At 39.1% G+C, this 24,156-nt stretch overlaps 1 protein-coding gene across 1 annotated transcript in view; it reads right to left on the minus strand.

Annotated features, from left to right (window-relative positions):
• Nucleotides 1-24,156, minus strand: part of DYM (dymeclin) — a 370,766-nt gene that overhangs the window by 60,834 nt on the left and 285,776 nt on the right. Inside the window, exons 15-16 of the mRNA XM_027118470.1 lie at nucleotides 17,690-17,872; nucleotides 5,201-5,314 (exon numbers count right to left, since the gene is read on the minus strand). Coding sequence (XP_026974271.1) covers nucleotides 5,201-5,314; nucleotides 17,690-17,872 — 297 coding nt within the window. The remainder of the gene's footprint in view (nucleotides 1-5,200; nucleotides 5,315-17,689; nucleotides 17,873-24,156) is intronic.

Here is a 24,156-nt window from a genome sequence, read left to right on the forward strand (position 1 = left end):
ACGACCCTGGCTGCCTACAGCACCAGGCCAGGCAGGAGCTGCCTCTGGAGAATAATGGCTTCTTCTCTTCTGCTTTCCAAATTGCATGCAAGTGTGCCTCTCCTTGGCCGACTGCAATTTGGAACTACACAGACGGGAGGATTCTGGGAAATGTACTCTGGATGCTTCTCTGTGACGCAGAGGAGACTGGAGAAGGAGGCGAATGTGACACAGAGTTGCAAACAGATACTTCAGTACAAACGTAGTTCTCATATTTGTTTACACAGAACAATCAGTGACTGGATAGTTAATATTTTTTATTTTATTTGTTTTCCATCCCACTTGAACTACATTATTTTCTTGTTATGAACCATATACAACTTTTAGCAATTTATGTTCTTTTGGCATACAAACCTGACTATGCCCTCTGCTATTATGAACTGAAAGGTGATCTCTGTTATAAAAAATCCCCAGATTAATAATATTTCCTTATTGTTTCTTGCATCTTCTGAGAGTAAAAACTGTTATCAAAAGTTTATGCAGTTTCCTGCTTTGTGGAGAATGATAATTTTAGTATATACACAGACAAAATTATACTCTTAGGAATGGAAACGTTCTTAGAAGTCACACAGTTGGTTTTCCCCTCCAATATTTGAGTCCTTACAATTGGAATGGCAAATAACTGTACATGTGCTCCTGTTGCCAATGGCAGGCGTTGCTAATGGATCTCAGCACTTTTCCTGCTGCATCTGAACTCAGCCTTAGAATCCTTCTCCATTTACCGTGCTGGCCAGCTAGTACCAACAGGTAAGAGCTTCATGCAAGATGGAACCTATTTGCATCCCTGTCAAGTGGCCATCGTCCTATTACTCTTAACACCTCCAGTGACAGTGAATGCACCACTTCCCAGAAGTTACCTATTCCATCTCTAAATACAGTTGACCCTTGAACAACAAGGATTTGAACTGGGTGGATCCACTTATGCATAGATTTTTTTCCAACAGTAAATACTACAGTACTACACAATCCACGGTTGGTTGAATCTGTGAGTTCAGAGGAACTGTGGATACAGAGGGCTGATGATAAATTATATCTGGGTTTTCGACTGTGTGGAGGGTCTGCACCCTGGACCCCTACATTGTTCAAGGGTCAACTGTAGTTCCATTTCTTAGAAAGTTCTCCCTTCTATGGGACTGAAATGCAAGTTCCTTCTACCCATTAGTCCTATTCCTGAGACCACACATAAGTCCAAATCTGCTTGTGTAAACAATTCTTCCAGTACTTGAAGACAAGTCTCTTCTGCTTGGATCCGGTGAATTCCCCTAATCACTCCCTGTGTTCTTTCACAATTTTGGTGATTCTCTGATAGTTTTCCAAATTGTCTCATGGTGCGTGGCCTCCAAAGTTTGCTCTGAATTGTCTCGTACCGGCGGCCTCTAGGAACCAGTAGCAGATCGACTCACGTATACCGCTGAGCCGCACAACATTTAGCAAAGCAGAGCCAGGCATCTAACGATGAAAGACTCAGCTAGCCAACATCGGAAAGCTGTCCTTGAGACCGCCTAGTCCAAGTCCAAATCCACTTCCATAAACAGTTCTTCCAGTACTTGCAGACCAGTTCTCTAACCAGTCCATCAGAACCTACGTTCAGCCACCATTCCCTGGAGCTTCTGTAATCAATGTGGACTATAGCTGTCTCCTAAAAGGCCTAAGTGCACTCCTCTGCCCACCAGACAATTTCTTGGACGAATTCTGTTAGCACTTCCACCTTTCCACCATGGTCCAAGTCAAGCAATAGTCTAACTGATCTCTCTGCTTTCATTGTTGCTCTATAGTCTACCCTCAACACATCAGCCAGAGTGGTCCTATTAAAAACTGAAACCCTGGGCTTCCCTGGTGGCGCAATGGTTGAGAGTCTGCCTGCCGATGCAGGGGACACGGGTTCGTGCCCCGGTCCGGGAAGATCCCACATGCCATGGAGAGGCTGGGCCCGTGAGCCACGGCCGCTGAGCCTGCACGTCCGGAGCCTGTGCTCCGCAACGGGAGAGGCCACAACAGTGAGAGGCCTGCGTACTGCAAAAAACAAACAAACAAACAAAAAAACAAAAAAACCCAGCATAGTAGAAGAAATGGAAGTTGTGATTGGAGAGCAGTATATTTAGACCAAAGATATTCAAAAGGAGCAGATCGCCATGACAACATGATCTGGATTTGGCCATGAGTGGGGGACTGAAATGACACAGATGTGAATGAAAGTCAGTGTGACTGAGCCAGTTAATGAATTGGATGCCAAGGATGGGCCATACACATGGGCATCATAGGCACCCAGGATGATAAGCCATGGACGGAAAGAAAGACTGAGCCAGATGCTATAGTAAATGAGAGAGAGGCCTAGGAGTCAGTAGGTGGCAGCTATAAGGAGGAGAAGAAGCTGGTACCAGCCTCATATGAACAGAGCTTTGTACTTAAGGGTAGAAGGATAATAGCTAAGCAACAACAGTGAAAACAAAGCAGACACCAACTGCATCTCCAGACCCCGAAGGGTGGGGAGTATGAAAGAACAAGCAGCTTTTACTTCCAAATGCTGCAGGGGTTTGGGAGTCCTGAGGGGAGAACCAGGTTTCAGTTAAAGAGGTGGTGAAGAGAGAAGATTCAGTGCAGGGACTGAGAGTGTGGGGATACATCCTGACCATGAAATTGGGGTTTAAAAAGGCAGTGTAGGGTATGGGAGGCAGGGAAGTAATAGGAGGCTGCATCTGGGGAGAGAAAGCACAAAGAGGAATGGGGATGAAAGCACAAAAGAACATGGCAATGACCAATGATGAGAACATACGACATTAGGTTTAAGCTTGCCACAAGGTTCCATCAACACTGAGCAAGTCTTTCTCAAGCATCTGCTCTGTGACAGTGTTGCTGTAAGTGCTTGGGCACATAGTAAGCAAAGGTCCCTGCCCTTTCAGGGCTCACAGTCTAGCAGGAGGAAACAGACAGTGAACAATCAGCGTAATATAATAAATAACAAAATGATCTAGGGTACTAGGATGTGATAAATGCTCTGGAAAATACAGAAAAGGTAGAGCAGCTTGAGGGGGTCTGGGAGTATCCGTGAGGATGTGGGGGGAGAAAGTCTTACAGAGAATGGTCCGGGCAAACCTTTAGCAAAAAAAAAAAAAAAAAAAAAAAAAAGAGGCGAGAGAATTAGGCATGCTTATTCAGAGCAGAGTCCTAAGCAGTAGGAACAACTACTAAAAAGGTCCAAAGCCAGGAGGATGCCAAGCATGTTGAAGAAATAATGAAAAGAACAAAGCAGCTAGAGCTGTGTGAACAAGGGGAGAGGAACAGGAGGTAAACAGGATGCTGGGGGTGGGGAGGTACAGTGAAATGGGAAACCAGTGCAAGAGGAGAGACACGATGGGGTTTCAGTTTTGTTTTTTTTTTTGCGGTACGCGGCCTTCTCACTGCTGTGGGCTCTCCCGTTGCGGAGCACAGGCTCCGGACGCGCAGGCTCAGTGGCCATGGCTCACGGGCCCAGCCGCTCCGCGGCATGTGGGATCTTCCCGGACCGGGGCACGAACCCGTGTCCCCTGCATCGGCAGGCGGACTCTCAACCACTGCGCCACCAGGGAAGCCCTATGCTGGCTCTTTGATCTCATCAAAATCCCCCTTCCCTTGACTCCTCTGCATTATCCTTTCCTTATGGTTTCTTGATAGTTCCACTTCTTTCTTGACTAGCTTAAACACCACGATCCATCAGTTCCTATGAGTTGCCAGTCTAATCATCATGGATTTTTGTACTGGTTAACATGGTAGAGTTCAAATAAATTTGAAACAGTGAGAAAAAACCCGAAAGACCTCAGATGTCTTACTTTAGGTAAGAAAGGAAATAATATGAATTCTCTACACTTCAGGAATTGTCAGGAAAAGAGAGTAAAGTCAAAGCTGGAGGGTCTGGTGAACCGTAATCAGGTTTTATGCCATAGCCACATGGTGGTGCCATTTTAGCTGATAAGCAGAAACCCCTCCTTTGCTCAGCACTGCGTGAACTGCACGGCTGTTTACGGACAGTGGAACTTCTGCAAGTGATTATGACTAATGTGCTGTTGCTTTATAAACTGTTATTATAACTGAAAATATTTTCATATCCTACAATGTTCATTAAGCAGCGGTTCTAGTGATAGTGCTGAAAAACACAGCCCCCAAATAGTAATTTTGGAACAGAAGCTAGTTCTGATAAAACATTATGAAGAAGGCCAAACAGTCACTATGACACCCTGTGTGCTGTTCATTTAGGAACGAGCACTCTAAAAACATGAGAGGTAATGAAGGAAAAAATTAAAAGAAGTATTAAGGTAAAAATAGGCGACAATGCTGTACATTCACGCATCTTCCCCCAGATATCCCCCTTACATATTTTCCTATGGGAAAATTAGTCTTGAAGTATGAGTTTTACATCATGAGATCACTTAGAAACGTATCTAACACACAAATGTAAATGCCTCCTCAAAATACAATATTTCCCCTACCTCCTCCATGAAGTGATCCTCTTCTACAGCTACTCCCGGGCACACAGTAAATAGCGTGGTGATTACGAGTGTGGACTTTGGAGCCAGATGGCCTGGGTATGAATCTCCTAGTTTCCTAATTTTCTAATTATATGGCTTTGGGTTAATTACTTAACCTCTCTGTGCACCAGATTCCTCATCTGAAAATTAGGATGATAACACTACTTACCGTCAAAGGGCTGTTGTGAGGATTGGTCAGGTTAATATATGTAAGACACTTAGAACCTCCCAAAAGCACTGAGAAAACACTATGTAAATATTAGCTACTGTTGTAGTGATCATCATCACCATCACCACCACCACCATCTTCCCATCAACCCTTGATGATACTTACAAGCCTGTATTTATTTCACTGGGTTAAGAAAGTAAGGTGCTCCTTTATTCACAGTATATCTATGAATTACTCATAGTATATACAGTGGTTACTCATAGGCTATGCAGTGGTGTGAAGACAGTCCTCTTGCTATTTCTTCTAGAAGACTGTCAGAATCCTTCACCACAGTTCTGTGTGTCAATATACAGTAGAGTAGGCAGCGCAAGTTTAGAGAGCCTTTTCCAGTGCAAGTGCTGGGTAAGTGGTATGATTCTGAATAGAGCCCACTCAGACACTAATATTTACATCAAGTGATACAACAGTATGTTTCTTCCCCCAGTCTTACCTTCAGCCTGTCCTTGGGCAGTGCGACGACTCCTTGCTTGATGATTTCCAGAACCCGTTCCACTGACAGCTCAGCTCCAGCTTGTAGCAACCTCGAGCTAAAGAAGGTGATCACCTGGAATGTAAAGTGTTATTTTTTTAAATAAGTAGATGTATGAGAGGTATTTTCAGTAGATGCCTTTCTCACATGGTAGTCAAAGGATCATCGTTCCATTTCTTCGAGTGGCCTGGCTTTCAATTCACTAGCTCTCCTAAATAAGTCCTCTGTATAAAGGGTTTGATGGCTGAATCAGAGCCAACCCCTGAATATGCAGGGCTGATGATGCATTCTGCGAATTATGCAGGCTCCTGAATTCCGCACTTCCTTGTGCTGCCTCACCTGGCATTCATATTTCACTTAGAGAGCAGCACCCATCAGAAGGTAGGAAGAGAAAGCTAAAGCTTAATATCTGTTAATATGGAGGCTTAATAGTAGTTGTCCAGAAAAAGTCTTAATAAGAAAGAAATTTGAAGCTAATGGCTAAAATGATGTTTTGGGGATTACTTATCAATTTAATTTATCCACAACACTCTTACCTCTGAGCACCGGGGATAATCAACAGCAAGCTGTAATTTTTTGGTTTCATGTCACAGCACAGCCTGAACTATGTAGCAAGGTGCTAACACAGTAACATTTGGAAATAACACTGTCTCTTAACACTTGTCATTAAAAACTAAAAGACTGTCATCATTTTTTAGGAAATCACTTAAAAACCACAATGTCAATAAATCAAGAAGACCATAAGTCACTTTTTATTCAGGAGACTATACACTATAGACAAGTGTTTATAGTCAGAGATGCCTGCAAAAATACAAAAATTTGTTTCTTAAAAAGTTGAGTATTTCCATTTACATGTTTTCTATTTTATAGGTAAATTATTTTAAGTTAACTAAGAGTTATTTCCAAACAGTTTTCTAGATTTTCTTTCAAGATTACTCTCCTAAATATTAATTGTTCAAATGCACAATAACTTTTCTCCTAACCATTCTAGTGGAAGGTGCATGATATGACATAAATGCCACTGAAATAGATTCGTTCTGGAAAGTAGAGACCCAGCTGGAGCCAGAACCCTAACAAGCTTGTGCCTTGAAGGACTGTGGCAACGAGCAAAAACAAAGGCAGCCAATGCCTGGTTACACTGCTGTTGATTCCAAATAAATCATTTCTTTATCTCAGGCAGTTTGCTGGCACCAGCTCCTTTGCAAGTTGCTTATTTTGTCCATGACAGGTTGGTTTTCAACATGTGCCTATGGGTCTTGTTTTTTCCAAGTCAGATTTTAAGCTCTCTGGGATAAAATTTTGTTCACAAGAGTTTAGACACAGCAGGTACTATAACTGATTTTCATAAATTGTAATTAAGTCTCTTTTTATTTATTTATTTTTGGCTGCACTGGGTCTTCGTTGCTGCGCGCAGACTTTCTCTACTTGCGGCGAGCAGGAGCTACTCTTTGTTGTGGTGCACGGGCTTATCATTGCAGTGGCTTCTCGTTGCGGAACACGGGCTCTAGGCACGTGGGCTTCATAGTTGTGGCACATGGGATCATCTGGCTCGCGGGCTGGGCTCTAGAGCTCAGGCTCAGTAGTTGTGGCACACAGGCTTAGTTGCTCCGTGGCATGTGGGATCTTCCCGGACCAGGGATCAAACCCATGTACCTTGCATTGGCAGGTGGATTCTTAACCACTGCACCACCAGGGAAGTCCCTCTTTTTATTTTTAAGTGGACGTTTTATACGTGTAAAATAAGTAAATTCTGTGAAAATATTTTTTGAATTTTGGCTGTACCTGAAGTTTTTGTGTTTTACTTAAGATACCGATGATACCCTTGACAACCTATTCAGTGGAAGGAATAATTAGAGAATTTACAAAGGAAATAGATGATACTCTTTGTCTGCAAGAAAGATGCAATGTGTACAGCAACTGAAATTCAATAAAAGGGAAATAAAAGAGAAAGATGCAAGGTAATAACTGGGGGACAAGACACTGATCAAACGTATAATTAAATGGATTTAAGACATCATGGTAGTGTACACTACAAAATACTCAAAGTCAGAGGCCTAGTTTGGGTCCTGCCTGTGACACTTACTAACCATGTGACTTGTAAGATGCTCAACTTCTTCCAGATGTAGAATTGTGCAGTGGTTTGGAGCACTTATCAGGTGTCAGATTGCTTGCATTTAAATCCCAGCTCTCCTTATAAACTTAGGCAAGTTATTTAACATCTCCATGCCTGAGCTTCCTGATCTATAAATGAAGAAAAATAAAATGCCTGCCTCATGGGGTTGTTCTTAGAATTAAGTTAATACTTGCAGAGCACAAAGAACGATGCCTGGCACATGGTAAGTGCTCACAAAATGTCAGTAACTATGATTGTCATTAGGTGTATCTCAGTATCTTTGTTCATAAAATGAAAAAGTTGCCCCATCTACTGCATAGGAAACAATCATAATACATGTAAAAGTAGTCTGTTAAGGATGAAACCCATGAATGTTAGTACCCCACCAATGTATCCAATCAATAACATTTCTTTGTAGTTATATGTCTATATTCCTGATTTTATGCCTGATATAGGCGAAAAGTTTGTAAGAACTGAGTTTGGTGGCACAGGTCATCTCACCCAAACCAGTCAGGACTATCAAGTGAAATCTACTGAAAGTAAATTTTAGGAAAGCCTGCAGGTTAAAACCTACATGATCACCATTAGTTTAATACATTACTGAGGGTCAACTAACAACTCTTCTCTTTTTACTTGATGAATTTATGTACAACTTTTCCCAAGAAATTTATATTAATTTTATTATTTTCAGAAAAATTAACCTTAGTACCAGATTGAGGAAGTTTTCATAGTTTGCTTAGGTTGCATAGGTTGCTTCCATATCTTGGCAGTCATAAATAATGCTGCTCTGTACACTGGCGTGCATGTATCTTTTTGAATTAGTGTTTTTGTTTTTCAGACACATATGCAGGAGTGGAATTGCTGGGTCACATGGTAGTTCTAGTTTTCGTTTTTTTGAGGAAACTCCATACTGCAGATATTGAACTATCCCTGCATCCCTGGGATAATCCCACTTGATCATGGTGTATGATTCTTTAAATATATTGTTGAATTCAGTTTGCTAATATCTTATTGAGGATTTTTGCATCTATGGTCATCAGTGATATTGGCTGTAATTTTCTTTTTTTGTGATGCCTTTGGTTTTGGTATCAGGGTGATGATGCCTCACAGAATGAGTTCAGAAGTGTTCCTTCTTCTGCAATTTTTGGGAATAGTTTGTGAAAGACAGGTGTTAATTCTCCTCTAAATGTGTGGTAGAATTCACCTGTGAAGCCATCTGGTCCTGGATTTTTGTTTGTTGAGAGCTTTAAAATGACCGATTCAATTTCATTACTTGTAATTGGTCTGTTCATATTTTCTATTTCTTCCCGGTTCAGTTTTGGGACACTGTGCATTTCTAGAAATTTGCCCATTTCTTCTAGGTTGTCCATTTTATTGGCATACAGTTGTTTGCAGTAATCTCTTACGATCCTTTGTATTTTTGTGGTATCAGTTGTAACTTCTCCTTTTTTGTTTCTGATTTTATTGATTTGGGCCCTCTCTCTTTTTTTCTTGGTGAGTCTGGCTAAAGGTTTATCACTTTTGTTTATCTTTTCAAGGAATCAACTTTCAGTTTCACTGATCTTTTCTATTTTTTTCAGTCTCTATCTCATTTATTTCCACTCTGATCTTTATGATTTCTTTCCTTCTACTAACTTTGGGTTTTGTTTGTTCTTCATTCTCTAATTCCTTTAGGTGTAAGGTGAGGTTGGTTGTTTGAGATTTTTCTTGTTTTCTGAAGTAGGCTTGTATTGCTATAAACTTCCCTCTTAGAACTGCATTTGCTGTTCCATAGATTTTGGATCATTGTGTTTCCATTTTCATTTGTCTCCAGGATTAAAAAAAATTTCCTCTTTGATTTCTTCAGTGACCCTTTGGTTGTTCAGTAGCATATTGTTTAGCCTCCACATGTCTGGGATTTTTGCATTTTTTTTTCTTCTTGTAGTTGATTTCAAGTCTCACAGCACTGTGGTTGGAAAAGATGCTTGATATGGTTTCAATTTTCTTAAATTTACTGACAGTCGTTCTGTGGCCTAGTGTGTGGTCTACCCTGGAGAATGTTCAACGTGCACTTGGAAAGAATGTGTACTCTGCTGCTTTTGGATGAAATATTCTCTATATATCTATTAAGTTTATTTGATCTAATGTGCCGCTTAAGGCCAGTGTTTCCTTACTGATTTTGTATCTGGATGATATGTCCATTGATGTAAGTGGGGCTGCACAAGGTGATCTGAAGGTGAACAGATGACCCCTGCAAATGCCATGGGTTATATTATAGCAACAGAACTCTGAGCTTAGAGAACCCAAATCTCTTATAATGGTCAGTAAAAGTGTCTACCTTTTGCTCCCGAGGGAGACAAAGACATGCTCCCATCTATACCCCATCTGATCCCAGGTATCTGCACAACTCATTTTCTACCTCCTTCAAGTTTGAGCTCAAATGTACCTTCTCAGAGAGGTCTTCTCTGACTGCACTCTTTAAATTGGCAATATCCCAACCCTATTCCAAATAGCGCTCATTATTCCTCTTTCTTCTTTTTTGGCATTTTGGCATAAGCAACTAGGTAGATACTGATGTCATTTACAGAGCTAAGGAAGACTGCAGAAGAAAAAACAGATTCATTTTGTGTTCGATTTTTTTTTGAAGAAAATAATGAATTCTCATTTAACCTTGTTCAACATTTGTGGGACCGTTGTATAGGCAACTGAATGAGCTAGTTTGGAGCTCAATTAAGAACGGTCAGGTCTGGAACTACAGAAAACCTAGTGTAAATTTTACACTGCCAAGAGATAAAAATAGTTCTTGCCTTTACCATACCACAAAACTATTGTTGTTCAATGTCTCTGTCCTATACTTATATTCAGCCATGAAATTTCTTTCACGCCCTCTCTTGTTTGGTGTGGTATTTCTATTTTGTCCTGTTGCTTAATTCAGCCAGATCATATCATCTTATGAGTTAGAATGGAGGGTTATGTACAAGTGGCTAACAGTAATTTGGCTACCTGAAAAGCACATGTCTAACTCCTTCGGCAGAAGTTAAAAGTACTCCAAGGTTAGTCACTCCTGTCTCAGACATTCAACATTGCTTAATGTCTTAATGAAAAACATCGACTCTCAACTCCCTGTCAGCTAAAAATAACAGTAGATTCATAGTCTCCTCTACCAACATTTTTCAAGGTTAACTCCCTGAAAGAAGAAGTAGCAAAGGTTTGCTTAAGCCAAGATTTCAGAAGCATTTAGGGGAGGGAAGGAGAAGGTAAAGTGCTGAAAGAGGCAAAAGTAGAGATGTTATTTATATCTTTCTCACGGTATTCTTTTCAAAATATGTAAAAAAGAGTTTAAAATGATTTTGAATGAATCTCCAGTGTGTCCAACACTATTTTAGATGATAGTATTCAACAAAAAGTTGTTGGAAAATCTGCTCATTTGGAATCTTATTTAGGTTTAGCCAAGTGAATGCTGAAAATATGGAGTTTATAATGAGAAGATCTGGATTCAAGGCTGAGTGATTTACTAGCTAAGTGACCTTGAGCCAACCATTTCACCTCTGAAGACTTGCTCTGCCTCCTTCACAAGGATAATTTAAGGGTCAAATGACATAGGGCGTATGCAAATTGCCCTCAATGATTAAGCCCTACGCAAACATGTGATCACTATTTAAGAGGATTTTTTTTTTTTTTTGGCCTTGCTGCATGGCTTATGGGATCTTAGTTCCCTGACCAGGAATCGAACCCAGGCTCCGGCAGTGAAAGTGCCAAGTCCTAACCACTGGATGGCCAGGGAATTCCCTAAGAGGAATGATTCTTAGGTGGGGATCTGTGTTAAAATCACCTGGGAAGGCTTCTCTCAGCCTGCTGGTTTCCTTATCTGTAAAGTGGGATAACGATAACTAATTTACTGGTTTAAGAAGAATAAATGAGTAATATTATGTAAAGGTACTTAGCCTCATTCCCAGCACTTAGTAGGGACTCAAACTTGTTTAGGCATATATTTATCTAGCTTTAAGAACTACACAACAGCACACAGTCAAATGTTTACCCAGAGACTGCATTTTTCACGAATACAGTTGGAGTGTCAGTAAGTGGCCAATTACTGACAAGGACAGGAAAGTGAGCACTGGATATAAATCCAGTTTAACACCCTGCTTTTATTTCCATGTGGTGATATACTGTGAGAAAAACAAGTGAGGTCCTTTCTATTTCCTCATCTTTACTCTAATTTTCACCTCTTCCAAAGGAGACTAAGTTTCAAATGGACGTAGTTTAAATCCTTTGCATGGTTCTTGTGTGTCCTTTCAAAAAATAATATGGTCCTTCAGGGTTATTTTTAAGGATGTCAACAGCCTGGTTACTAAGAAAAGAACATCACTTTCACCACGGGTGGAGTAAAGACTGATTTGACATTATTAGAAGTGAACTTGAAGGAGAAAGTAAATTTCCAGGTTTGTTTTCAGATGTTTTCAGGCAGTGAATACGCAAACCAATGAGAAGCTGTAGGAACGTTTAGTGAATGCGGATAGTAGTCAGGCATGATGACTACAAACAAGGGTTTTATTATCAAACTGCCTCGGTTTGAGTTCTGGCTCTATCACTTTCTGAATATGTGATCACAAGCAAATTAAATCTTTCTAAGTTGGTTTCTTTAACTGTAATTGAAAATAAAAATGAAATATACCTCAAAGTTTGTTTTTTAATGAAGATTAAGAGAGATCATGCACGTAAATGCTTAGCAAGTATGCAATAAAAGCTAGCAACGCTAATGATGAGATGAATAGAAAAGGAGCAAATGGTTTTTGATGTGGTTTAAACATTTAAAACTAAATAATCCAAACAATGTATTACAACATGATAATTTATCATCTATTACAGTTATGACCACGGAAAAAAGAAACTTTGGTTAGTCTTTTATCAGAAACAAAAAGAAAAAAATGCACTATTATGAAAAGAGGTATTGGTAATTAAAGAGAAAACATTTCCAATACACTGCAGGTATAGATTATCTGACATATATTGTGCACAGTTCAGGTGACTATCCAGATAAAGAAAGGTAGAATGAGTGAGTGAGAGAGAAGGGGGAGGAGGACGAACGGAGGGAGGGAGGAAGGAAGGAAGGAAAGGGTAAAAGGAGAAAAAAGACAGGAAGGAATGAAGAAAGAAACTGAAATCAGAGAGGTCCAGAGAAAGGCAAAAGAGACAAGGGTAGGGGTTTGCCATAAGGGCAGACTAAAACGATTAGGATGACGCAGGTTAGAAATATGAAAGCTAAAAAAGGATGTATTGGATAGTTCTATAATTCAAACATCTGGATAAACCTTGGAAAAACCAGGATATCCTCCACCCTGGAATGTGAAAGAGATACATCTGTAAGTATTATAAGAAGATATTATTTTAGCACTTCAGTGCTCTTTCCTGAGTGGTATTCTTAGACCGAATTAGACATCGAGAGGCTCAAGAATATAATAGCGGCTCTGTTTACTTTGTATACACTTGAAATTTTTCATAATAAAAAGTTTTAAAAATTAAAAAAAAGCGTTTCCCCGGTGGTGCAGTGGTTGAGAGTCTGCCTGCCGATGCAGGGGACGCGGGTTCGTGCCCCGGTCCGGGAAGATCCCACATGCCGCGGTGCGGCTGGGCCTGTGAGCCATGGCTGCTGAGCCTGCGCGTCCGGAGCCTGTGCTCTGCAACGGGAGAGGCCACAACAGTGAGAGGCCCGCGTACCGCAAAAAAAAATAAATAAATAAAAAAAAAGAGTGTAATAGGCCACACTGGGCATAAGATTAATTTAAAAGGACAGAAGGCCAGGAAAAAGAGCATGCCAACAGCACAGCCCCAGGCTTTTGTTTTCCCTGGGAATACTCACAGCAGTATCGGGGCTGGTCTTTGGACCCTCAACTGATAGCTCCAATGTGAGAGAATGAGACTACCATGGACAGATCCAATAGCCACCCTAGCTTAGAAGCCATGTCCCAAACAGAAACCAATACCCCTTGTGATAGTCTCAGCTTCTAGGTCCCTGAAAAGGACATGCTTGGTTATGAATTTTTTCACTCAGGGAAGCCCAAAGCTATAGTCCTTTCAGTCCAGACTCAACTTACCATTCAAATGTCATTCTATCATATTCTCATTTTATTACAGCAGTGTTACCTAGTAACATGGCTGACATTCCACCTTCATCAGATTTCCAAGGAACAGAGCTAAAAGCAGCTTAACCCAAGGCCAATTTCCCATGCAAAAGAGAAAAGGGTTTTGTTGAACCTTTCCTCACATGCACAGTGAATCTTAATCTCAGTATCCTACTCCCCAAAATGGTACAAGCAAGAAACTAGAAATGAATGTGGACAAATCCATGAACAGGCTGGCTAGAAATGGCTTATTTTATTTTTTATTTTAAAAAAATTTTTGGCCGCACTGCACGGCTTGCAGGGTCTTAGTTGACTACCTCGTTGTCAAAAAGCATCTAGCCAACAGAAAAAGGTAGAAATAAGCTCTGATGGATGTCCCTTGGGCATTCATTTATTTCATAATCTTGTTACCACTACTTATCAATTTTAAAAGGAGGCGCTTTTCCCATGAAACAAGAAGGACATGGGGCCAGAGAAGAAATATTTGAGAAGCAGCTTGAGGATGCTCTCACATATCCTAAATATCAACAAATCTACATGGGAGTACTGGTTCATAATGGTGAGAATTTAATTAAAGAATATAAATGTCAAGTCTAACTCTAAGATATAAACATGCTCATTTGAAATGATGTTTCTGCTTTATCCTAACTGCAAAGATGACAATAGTACCCAGCTGCCCCAGTTCTGTTAATGAAATTTAAATAATACTGATAGTGGTTTAGGAAAATGACAAGAGTGTGTGTGGCAAAGTAATTTGCTATAGCTGCAACCATTAGGTATATAGTTGAGGCGACTTAAGGAAAGCTCATGAAAACACTAATTAAACTGACAGCAAAGAGGGTTTTTTGTTTTGTTTTCAACATATTTATTGGAGTATAATGGCTTTACATGGTTGTGTTAGTTTCTGCTATATAACAAAGTGAATCAGCTATACGTATACATATACTCCCATAGCCCTCCCTCTTGTGTCTCCCTCCCACCCTCCCTATCCCACTCCTCTAGGTAGTCACAAAGCACCTAGCTGATCTCCCTGTGCCAGGTGGCTGCTTCCCACTAGCTATCTGTTTTACATTTGGTAGTGTACATATGTCCATGCCACTCTCTCTCTCACTTCGTCCCAGCTTACCCTTCCCCCTCCAATGTCCTCAAGTCCATTCTCTACAACTGCATCTTTATTCCTGTCCTGCCCCTAGGTTCTTCAGAACCATTTTTTTTTTTTTTAAGATTCCATATACATGAGTTAGCATACGGTATTTTCTCTTTCTGACTTACTTCACTCTGTATGGCAGACTCTAGGTCCATCCACCTCACTACAAATAACTCAATTTCGTTTCTTTTTATTGCTGAGTAATAATTCCATTGTATATATGTGCCACATCTTTATCCATTCATCTGTCGATGGACACTTAGGTTGCTTCCATGTCCTGGCTATTGTAAATAGAGCTGCAATGAACATTGTGGTACACGACTGTTTTGGAATTATGGTTTTCTCAGGGTATATGCCCAGTAGTGGGATTGCTGGGTCATATGGTAGTTCGATTTTTAGTTTTTTAAGGAACCTCCATGCTGTTCTCCATAGCGGCTGTATCAATTTACATTCCCACCAACAGTGCAGGAGGGTTCCCTTTTCTCCACACCCTCTCCAGCATTTACTGTTTGTAGATTTTTTGATGATGGCCATTCTGACTGGTGTGAGGTGATACCTCACTGAAGTTTTGATTTGCATTTCTCTAATGATTAGTGATGTTGAGCATCCTTTCATGCTGACAGCAAAGAGTTTTAATTTTTATTTCTGTTTACCTGCAATCATTACACAGCAGTGATATGGAGCAAATCAATGAATAGATCTGCAATAGTATACATACTTGTAGTTAAACTCATGTAATTGTGTGGGTTCCAGAGTATTCAGCAGTTTACAGAACTATGTGTTAAGAGTCTGGAATGGGAGCCCGCTTATAGTTCAAAGCTGATTTCAATTAAGTACTGAACAAGTACACAGGACTCTACTGGGATGAGCAAAAATTAACCTACTTGGGTAAACTGGCTTAATGAGAATGGATAGAGATGTTCTGAAGTATCTTAAATTTGATCAGAGTCCATGTGTCCATTTATGTATTGCTGTTATCCTGAAAGAAGACTGGGAATTTTCACTTCAGAGGTCACTCTCACCCTCTCTTCCCCACCCCCAATTTTACCCAGCCTGTCTCTACCTCAGCTTTTAAAACCCTCACAGATGGGCTTACGGACCCCAGGCAGGAGCCTGGAGGACTCTTAATACGATGACACTGATCAGGCCAAAAATAAGACTTAGTGATATTGACAGGAGGGGGCTCAAAAGGAAATGGCCATCTAATAGGAGTTTCATAGAGAGGAAATAGCAGGAGACAGAGAGAGAGAGAGAGAGACAACCGGGAAGAAATAATTAAAATGAACATTTGAAAGTTCCGAGCTTGAGCCTCTAGACTCAAAGGACCCTCCAAGCGCCAAGTACAACTGACCAAGGCCCAGCAAACCATGAAATTTCAGGACACAATAATAGGGAGATCCCAAAAGCTTCCCAAGACAGCAGGTCATATGTAAAAAAGAGAAGAAAAACATTTTCAGACATGAGAAACTAAAAAATAAAAAACCTACCTCACATACACCCTTTCCCCAGAAAGCTACTGTAGTATATGCTCCACCGACATGAAGCAGTAAACCAAGAAAGAAGAATTCACAGGAGCCAAGGTCAACCAATGGAAACAGGTGAAGGAAATTCCCAGGAAGATGCTGCAGCTGGGCAGGAGAACCGGCGTACAACCTGGTTGGAGCTGGAAGCAGCTCTCCAAGAAAAGAATGGAACTGAGAATTTGATGTTCGACTATTTTGAGAGGAGTTTTAGAGTTACATCAGAAAGTCTGTATTTGTGTTAGTGACTGGATATTTGCAAAACATAACCAAGAAAGGCCTAGAATCCAGAACATACAAAGAAGCTACACACAGATAAATAACTCAGTAGAAAAAACTGGCAAAAGACTTGAATTAGCTTCAGAAAAGAGGAAATCCAAATTAAAACTATAATGAGATGTTACTACAAAACTGACCAAACTAAGTGTTCATGAGGATGTGAAGCAACAGGAATCTTATACACCACCAGCTGAAGAGTAAAATGACAGCACTCCAAGGGAAACGGTTTGGTACGATACATGTTACGCAGCGAATCCACTATGAGGTGTACACCCTGGAGGAAGGCATGTACATGTGCTTACTTATGATGGAAATTTACATTCATACTTGTGCAATAATTAAATTATTAAAAATCTTCCTAAATGTAAGTAACACAAGGACAGGGATAGTGGCTCTTCTGTTTCCTCTTGTGCACTATGAATCTCATTAGCTATGCAAGAAATTTTTGTGGAATCAAACTGAACTGGGAAACACTAATATAACAATAGAAAGTTTAGCAGAAAAACCTTTTTAAAAAGGACAGGAGGTGAAAGTTCATAGACCTGTGAAAAATGTTCAATCACACTAATAATGAAAGAAATAAAAATTAAAAACAATAATGAAATACCATTTTTGATATAAAAGGACAAAATTAAAATAATTATAATAAAGCTGTAAAAGTATAGTGAGATACATCCTCTCATACATCACTTGTAGAAGTATAAGATGACACACAGATGCATTAATTGTACAATATTTCTGGAAAGCAATTTGACATGGGTTGCGTCTTGAAAATACTGATCCCTCTGACAGCAAAAACTAGTACAATTCCAGTTTTAAGACTACTTCAAAAATAGAACTAAAAAAGGTGAGATATGATGTATTTACAAACTGATAATTATAAATTAATACAAAATATGAGAAATAACTAAATGAGCAATAATGGGATAAGAGTTAATATATTTTAGGACCTCCATAATACAGGTTATACAAATACTAAAATGTGAGATTTTCAAAGAATTGATGATATCACAGAAAAATGTTAATAATGTTAAGTAAAAATGGCAGAATACAGAACTATATAAAGTACGATCTCAATTCTACTAAATATATATGCGTGCGTGTACATATATGTCTGTATATAATACATACACATAGGGAAGGTGACAATTGTTATAGCAGAATAGACAGCAGATAGAGTTAATGTTCAAGAGACTAATTATTGCAGTTTTTTTTAATCAAGGTTTGTTAAACTTTCTCTACTTTAATATTTAAAAAAGAATCATAATAAATATCTCCATTTACACTTACCAGATCAATATTTTGCATGATATCCTGAAATGAAGGATGTGTTCGAAATTGTTCAAAGAGATCTCGTTTGTAAAGAAGTGCATACACCAAATTTGGATTGTGATGAAGAGAGTTTGTCAGGCAGGAGTTGATGATCTCTAACATCATTCGAATCACTTCTTCGATGACATTTAGGTCTTGTGCCTGATAAAGAAAGAAAATCCCCATATAGAGTCTGTGTTTTTTTCCTTGACACAGAATTAATTAGAATGAGGGCAACTGCTTTGCAATTCAAACAGCATTGGAAAGACCATGCAAAAGAGCTCTTCAAGATTACTTCTGTCAAGAATTTTTACAATTAAGTTTATCAGTTACTAAAGGATTTAAAATCTTTTGAACTTAGTATGGTGATAATTATAAATTTCACATAATAAATTATAGACTTGCCAATCTAGAAGGAAATTTGGAGCTTATTCAGTCCTTTGATTAATAGATCCTAACTTGTACTCTTATCACTGTATCACCCTAAATCATTAGACTTGCACAGTACAAAGTGGTGGTAGGGTCTTACCAATTCCAAGAAAAGTGTCTAATTCAGAATATGACCTCATTTTTCTGCACTGTCATTTCAACGTCCATATTTACAGATAAAGAGCCTACTGTTTTGTTTCTGCTTCCTCAGAGTCAATAGCCTTTGGGAATCTGAATGTGAAATAGTTATAAGAGCAAAACTCAAAGTAAGCAATCAATATCTCCCTTGAAAGAAAGAACAATGGAAAGCAAAAACACAGGTGAATACAACACTTTCCTTCTCCTCTTGAGTTTTCTAAATTATGTTTGACAGCTGAAGCAGAAATTATAACACTGTCTGATGTGGTTCTCAATGGATGTAAAGGAACACCTAAGACAATTACATTATAAACCAGGGAGAGCAAAGGGATTTAAAGAGGGGAAGGTTTCTACATCTCACTTGAACTGGTAAAATGTCAACACGACTAGACTGTGGTAAGTTATGTATGTAAATGCCTAGAGTGAATTTATACAAGGAGATAGTATACACAAAAATACTACTGATATGTCAAAATGGGATTCTAAAAAAATGTTCAAGTATCCACAGGAAGGCAGTCAAATAAGACAGATAAGAAACAAGGAACAAACAGAAAGCAGAAAGTAAAATAGGCAGACTTAAGTTCTAACATATCAATTATTACATTAATTGTATACAGTATAAATACAATAATTAAAACCCAAAGAATGGCAGAGTGGATAAAAAACACATGACCCAACTATATGCAATCTATAAGAAACTTCAAATATAAAACTCACTTTAAATAAAGTTAGATAGAAAGTAAAAGAATGGAAGAAGATATAACATGCAAATATTAATCTAAAGAAAGTAGGGATGGCTATATTAATATCTGATAAAGTACACTTCACTTCAAAGACTGTATGGCCTACAAAATAAAAAATACTAGCTGGTGCCTTACAGAAAAGTTTACCACCCCTGGTCTAGCAGACAAAAAGGTATACTTGTTTCCATACAATTTACCTCCACCTATATTGTTTTAACCATAATGTCCAGCATTCAATCAAAATTTATGAGATAAACAAAAAGCAAGTAAAAACAATCCATGTCCAAGAGACAAAAGTAATCAGCAGACCCAGAGATACACAGATACTGAAAATATCAAATAGGGAATTTAAAAGAATTATGATATACAAAATCTACTATGAGTCTATAATATGCTTGCATTGATGGGGAATTTTAGCAGAGTTGAAAACTATAAGAGGGAACTTCTCTGGTGGTGCAGTGGTTAAGAATCTGCCTGCCAATGCAGGAGACACGGGTTCGAGCCCTGGTCTGGGAAGATCTCACATGCCACAGAGCAACTAAGCTTGTGTGCCACAACTACTGAAGCCTGTGTGCTCTAGGGCTCATGTGCTACAACTACTGAGCCCACTTGCTGCAACTACTGAAGCCCGTGCACCTACAGCCCATACTCCACAACAAGAGAAGCCACCACAATGAGAAGCCTGCGCACCGCAACGAAGAGTATCCCCCCACTCACGACAACTAGAGAAAGCTCACATGCAGCAACGAAGACCCCATGTGGCCAAAAATAAAATTTAAAAATTACAAAAAAAAAAACAACTATAAGAAAGTAACACGTGGAAATGTTAGAATTAAAAAAAAAAAGGTAATAGCAGTAAAGAATATCTAGATAGGTTCAACAGTAGACTTGAAAGAATCTTTTAGAGATAATGGCTGAGCATTTTTTTAAAATAACAAAAGAATCAAACAACAGATACAAGAAGCTCAGAATAACTCCAAAGTATTCCCTAAACAACCCCCCCACCCATACAACAAAAAACCACACAACTAGATGCATCATATTCAAACTACTGAAGACCAAAGAGAAAGAGAAAATCTTGAAGGCAGCCCAAGGAAAAAACAGATTAAATACAGAGGCACAAAGCTAAGAATTACAGTAGACCCCTCGTGAGAAATTATGCAAGCCAATCTAAATGAAGCAGCATCAATAAAGTGTTGAAGTAAGAGTCAAGCAAGAATGCTATCACTAGCAAAAATATCTTTCAAATAGGAAGGTAAGATAAATACTTTCTCAGACTAAAAAAAGTTGAGATAATGTATTACTTGTACACCCACACTATAAGAAATGTTAAAGGAATTTCTTCAGACAGGAGGAATATGAAACTAGACAGAACTGTAGGTCTACACAAGGAAATAAAGACATTTTTATTTTAAATCATTCTAAAGGAAAACTGATTCCAGAAACAAAACAGTAACAATGTATTATAGGTTTATACGTGTAAAACATGTAAAATTTATCAAAATGTCCTTCTACTAATGGGCATCCAATTTATTTTGTTTCCTTGTTTCCATAAACAAGGCTGCAATAAGCATCCTGGTAGCTCTGTTCTTATATATGGGCACTCTTGTTTCTCTGGGAGATTCCAGGAGAGGGATGGCTGAAAAGGTTGTGTTTGTAATGTTAATAGATGTTGCCAGACATTGCATAAGGAGCTATAACAACCCATTTACAATGACAATGTAGGAAAGCTCCTGCTCTCATTTTCTCATGACCAAGTGTAATTGTTCTTTTTAATATTCATTGCCTGAAAGAGTCATCAGTTTTTAATAACATTATATCACAATTTCCCGTAGTGATTAAGTATTTATCAATTCCTCTGAGTGATTCTTGTATTCAAAATGACTGTAGGTTCATGATTGGCCTCTTTTTAAAAACGTTATCATTATGTATTGCTTCTCTTTATTCATAAATGTATGTTTTACTGATATTAATATTGCTGGGACTTCTCTGGTGGCGCAGTGGTTGAGAATCCACCCGCCAATGCAGGGGACACGGGTTCGATCCCTGGTCCGGGAAGATCCCACATGCCATGGACCTACTAAGCCTGTGCACCGCAACAGCTGAGCCTGCACTCTAGAACCCTCGAGCCACAACTACTGAAGCCTGTGGGCCCTAGAGCCTATGTGCTGCAACTACTGAGCCCACGTGCCACAACTACTGAAGCCCGTGTGCTCTAGGGCCCGCGTGTCACAACTACTGAGCCCACGTGCTGCAACTACTGAAGCCCATGTTCTGCAACGAGAGAAGCCACCGCAATGAGAAGCCTGTGTACCGCAACGAAGAGTAGCCCCTGCTCGCTACAACTAGAGGAAGGCTGCGTACAGCAATGAAGACCCAATGCAGCACCCCCCCCAGTAGAAATATATATATATATAAATATAATATATATAATATATATATATATATATATATATATACCATCTTTATTTTGTTTAGCATTTGCTAGGTATATCTTTAATTTTCAAACTTTCTGTGTTACTGAAAACAAATACGGTTAAAAACAACTATGCTGCTAGGCTTTATAATTTTTAAATCTAATCTAATAGTCTGACTTTTGAGTTTAATTCACTTACATTGTTATTACTGATATCTTTGGAATTTATTCCTACCATCTTGTTTTGTGACTTTATATCAGTAATCTATTGCTGTATAACTAACTACAGGCATACCTCATTTTACTGCACGTCACAGATAACTGTGTTTTTTTACAAATTGAAGGTTTGTGGCAACCCTGCATTATCAGATGATGGTTAGCAGCTTTTAGCGATAAAGTAATTTTTAATTAAGATATGCTCATTTGTTTTTTTAGACAGTGTGTTATTGCATACATAATAGACTTAGTGTAAACATAACTTTTATATGCACTGGGAAACCAAAAGATTTGTGACACACTGTATTGTGACATTCGCTTTATTGCAGTGGTTTAGAACCGAACCTGAAATTATCTCCAAGGTATGCCTGCTCTTTGAAGTTTAGCAGCTTAGAATAGCAATAATCATTTGTTTTGCTAACAATTTGGGCTGGCCTTGGTGGGAACAGTTTGTCTCTGCTCCATACGCTTCACATGGGGCTGCTTGAGTGGCGGTTGGAGAGTCTACTTCTATGACAGCTCTCTATCGTAATATGGCTGGCAAGTTGGTGCTGGCTGTGAGCTGGGGGCACAGCTGTGGGTGGGGACCAGAGCCTTTGATTCTTCTTTGCATGGTCTCTTCTGGGCTGCATGAGCTTCCTCACAGGTTGAAGGTTCCAGGAGATTCAATGTTGGAAATCACTTACTGTCACTGCCATTTAGTGTTACTACCAAACGGTGCCACACACAATTTACTGAGGAGTGGCAAAGTTCTAGAAGAGCACGTGAAGCAGAAGATGTCGTGGCCGTCATCTCTGGAATGTATAACCTGCCATATTTTTTTGCCATCCTTTATAAGTGTACCTCTTCCAAACCTGTCTTCCCTTTCCAGCTTCTGTTGAATTAATAAAGCTTTTTGTTATCCTGGCCCCTCCTTTTCCTCTCTGCTGGTTTACAGGCTAAAGATAGCATTTCTATTCTTATAGGGGTAGCCCTTAAAATTTTAACATACACATCCAACTTTAAAAATACTGCTGTCTACCTCCTGAACAAGATCTAAGGAGGTTAACATACTTTCGCTGCTCCTTGAACAGCAAGCCCCTGACCCCATTCTTCCTTGTTTTGTTACAGTAGCTTAGATTTTTAATTTCATCTTTTAAAAAACCCCATAAATTGGTTTTTAAAAAGTCAATGGTTAACTAAATTTACATATGAATTTCAGTGTACACCACTCTTTCTTGCATTCCACTTCTTTACAGATCTATTCTTCTTCTATTTGAAGTACCTCCTTTAGTAGTGCTTTCAGTGAAGTCTACGGCTAATAAACTCTTTTAGTCCTTGTGTGGTTGAAATATGTCTTGATTTTGCATTCACTCTTACATTATATTTTAACTATATATAAATAAGAATTATAGTTAGAATTACAGTTACTTTCTTCTGCACTTTAAAGATATCGGTTCACTTTATTCTGGCATCTATTTCTGTCATGGAGAAGTTTACTGCAAACCTAACTACTGTTCCCCTGTAGAAAATCTTTTTGATAGCTTTTAAGATTTACTTTTTATCCTTTAACACTCTTGAGTTTCACGACCATGTGTTTAGGTGTTGATTTATCTTTATGTATCCTGCTCAGTATACAGAGCATACTTTTCATCTGACAACCTAGTCTCTTCCATAAAGATAATTTGGATAATTTTTTCTCATTACCTTCCAATTTACTAACCCTTTTTGATAGTACCCACTTTAGAACTTATTTTGTCTACCGAGCTTTCAATTTTAATGACTATAGTTTTCATTCTAAGCTTTCTAATTGAATAGTTCTCTGAGTCATGTTCTTATTTCATTTCTCCCTGTTTTTATTTCATAATTATTTATTCATCTCAATGAATATTATATCCTTCATTTATCTTTGAGGGTATTAAAAATACTTAGAGTGCTTTCAAAATTATCCTATTAAATTTTAATTCTCTTTGGATAAATTTACCTTACTTATGATCATGACTATGTTCATGACTGTCTTTCTTAGCATTAAGTTAGATTTTGGCATGTATTTGGAACTTTGGTTGTGTAGGCTCATCTGATGTAGCTTAATCCCCCCAAATCTACAGGTCATGCAGCAGCTTCCTAGAGCCCCCAGTCTGAAACTAGGTCTCACTGTTGGTATCTCAGGGCTGCTGCCCTGCAGTCACATTGAAGGCAGTATAGGCAGGGTCCGTCACCAAGCCACATCCCTCACAACGGGCTCAAGATCCCATCGTGAAGCTGGTTCTGTGTCCTCCCACCTCCCTAGGCATAGAACTTAATCGTCATTATTAGTACTTCTATTCAGGCTCTTTACAGTAAGTGGTCTATTCCAGCTCTCAGTTTCTAGCAGGGAACCTGGCACTAGCATGCTGCCTCTCACTGGGCCCCTTAGTGCTATGCCTGCCCTGCAGCAGTTGAGCTCCCAGCCACTCCCGCCTCCTTCCAGGCCTGAAGCTTGGCAGCCTCACTGCTTCAGACCTTGCTATCTGCATTGACGGCTT

The sequence above is a fragment of the Aethalodelphis obliquidens genome, unplaced genomic scaffold (genome assembly GCF_003676395.1).
Source record: "Aethalodelphis obliquidens isolate GAN/ISIS:26980383/991018 unplaced genomic scaffold, ASM367639v1 scaffold19, whole genome shotgun sequence".
Classification (NCBI taxonomy): Eukaryota; Metazoa; Chordata; class Mammalia; order Artiodactyla; family Delphinidae; genus Aethalodelphis; species Aethalodelphis obliquidens.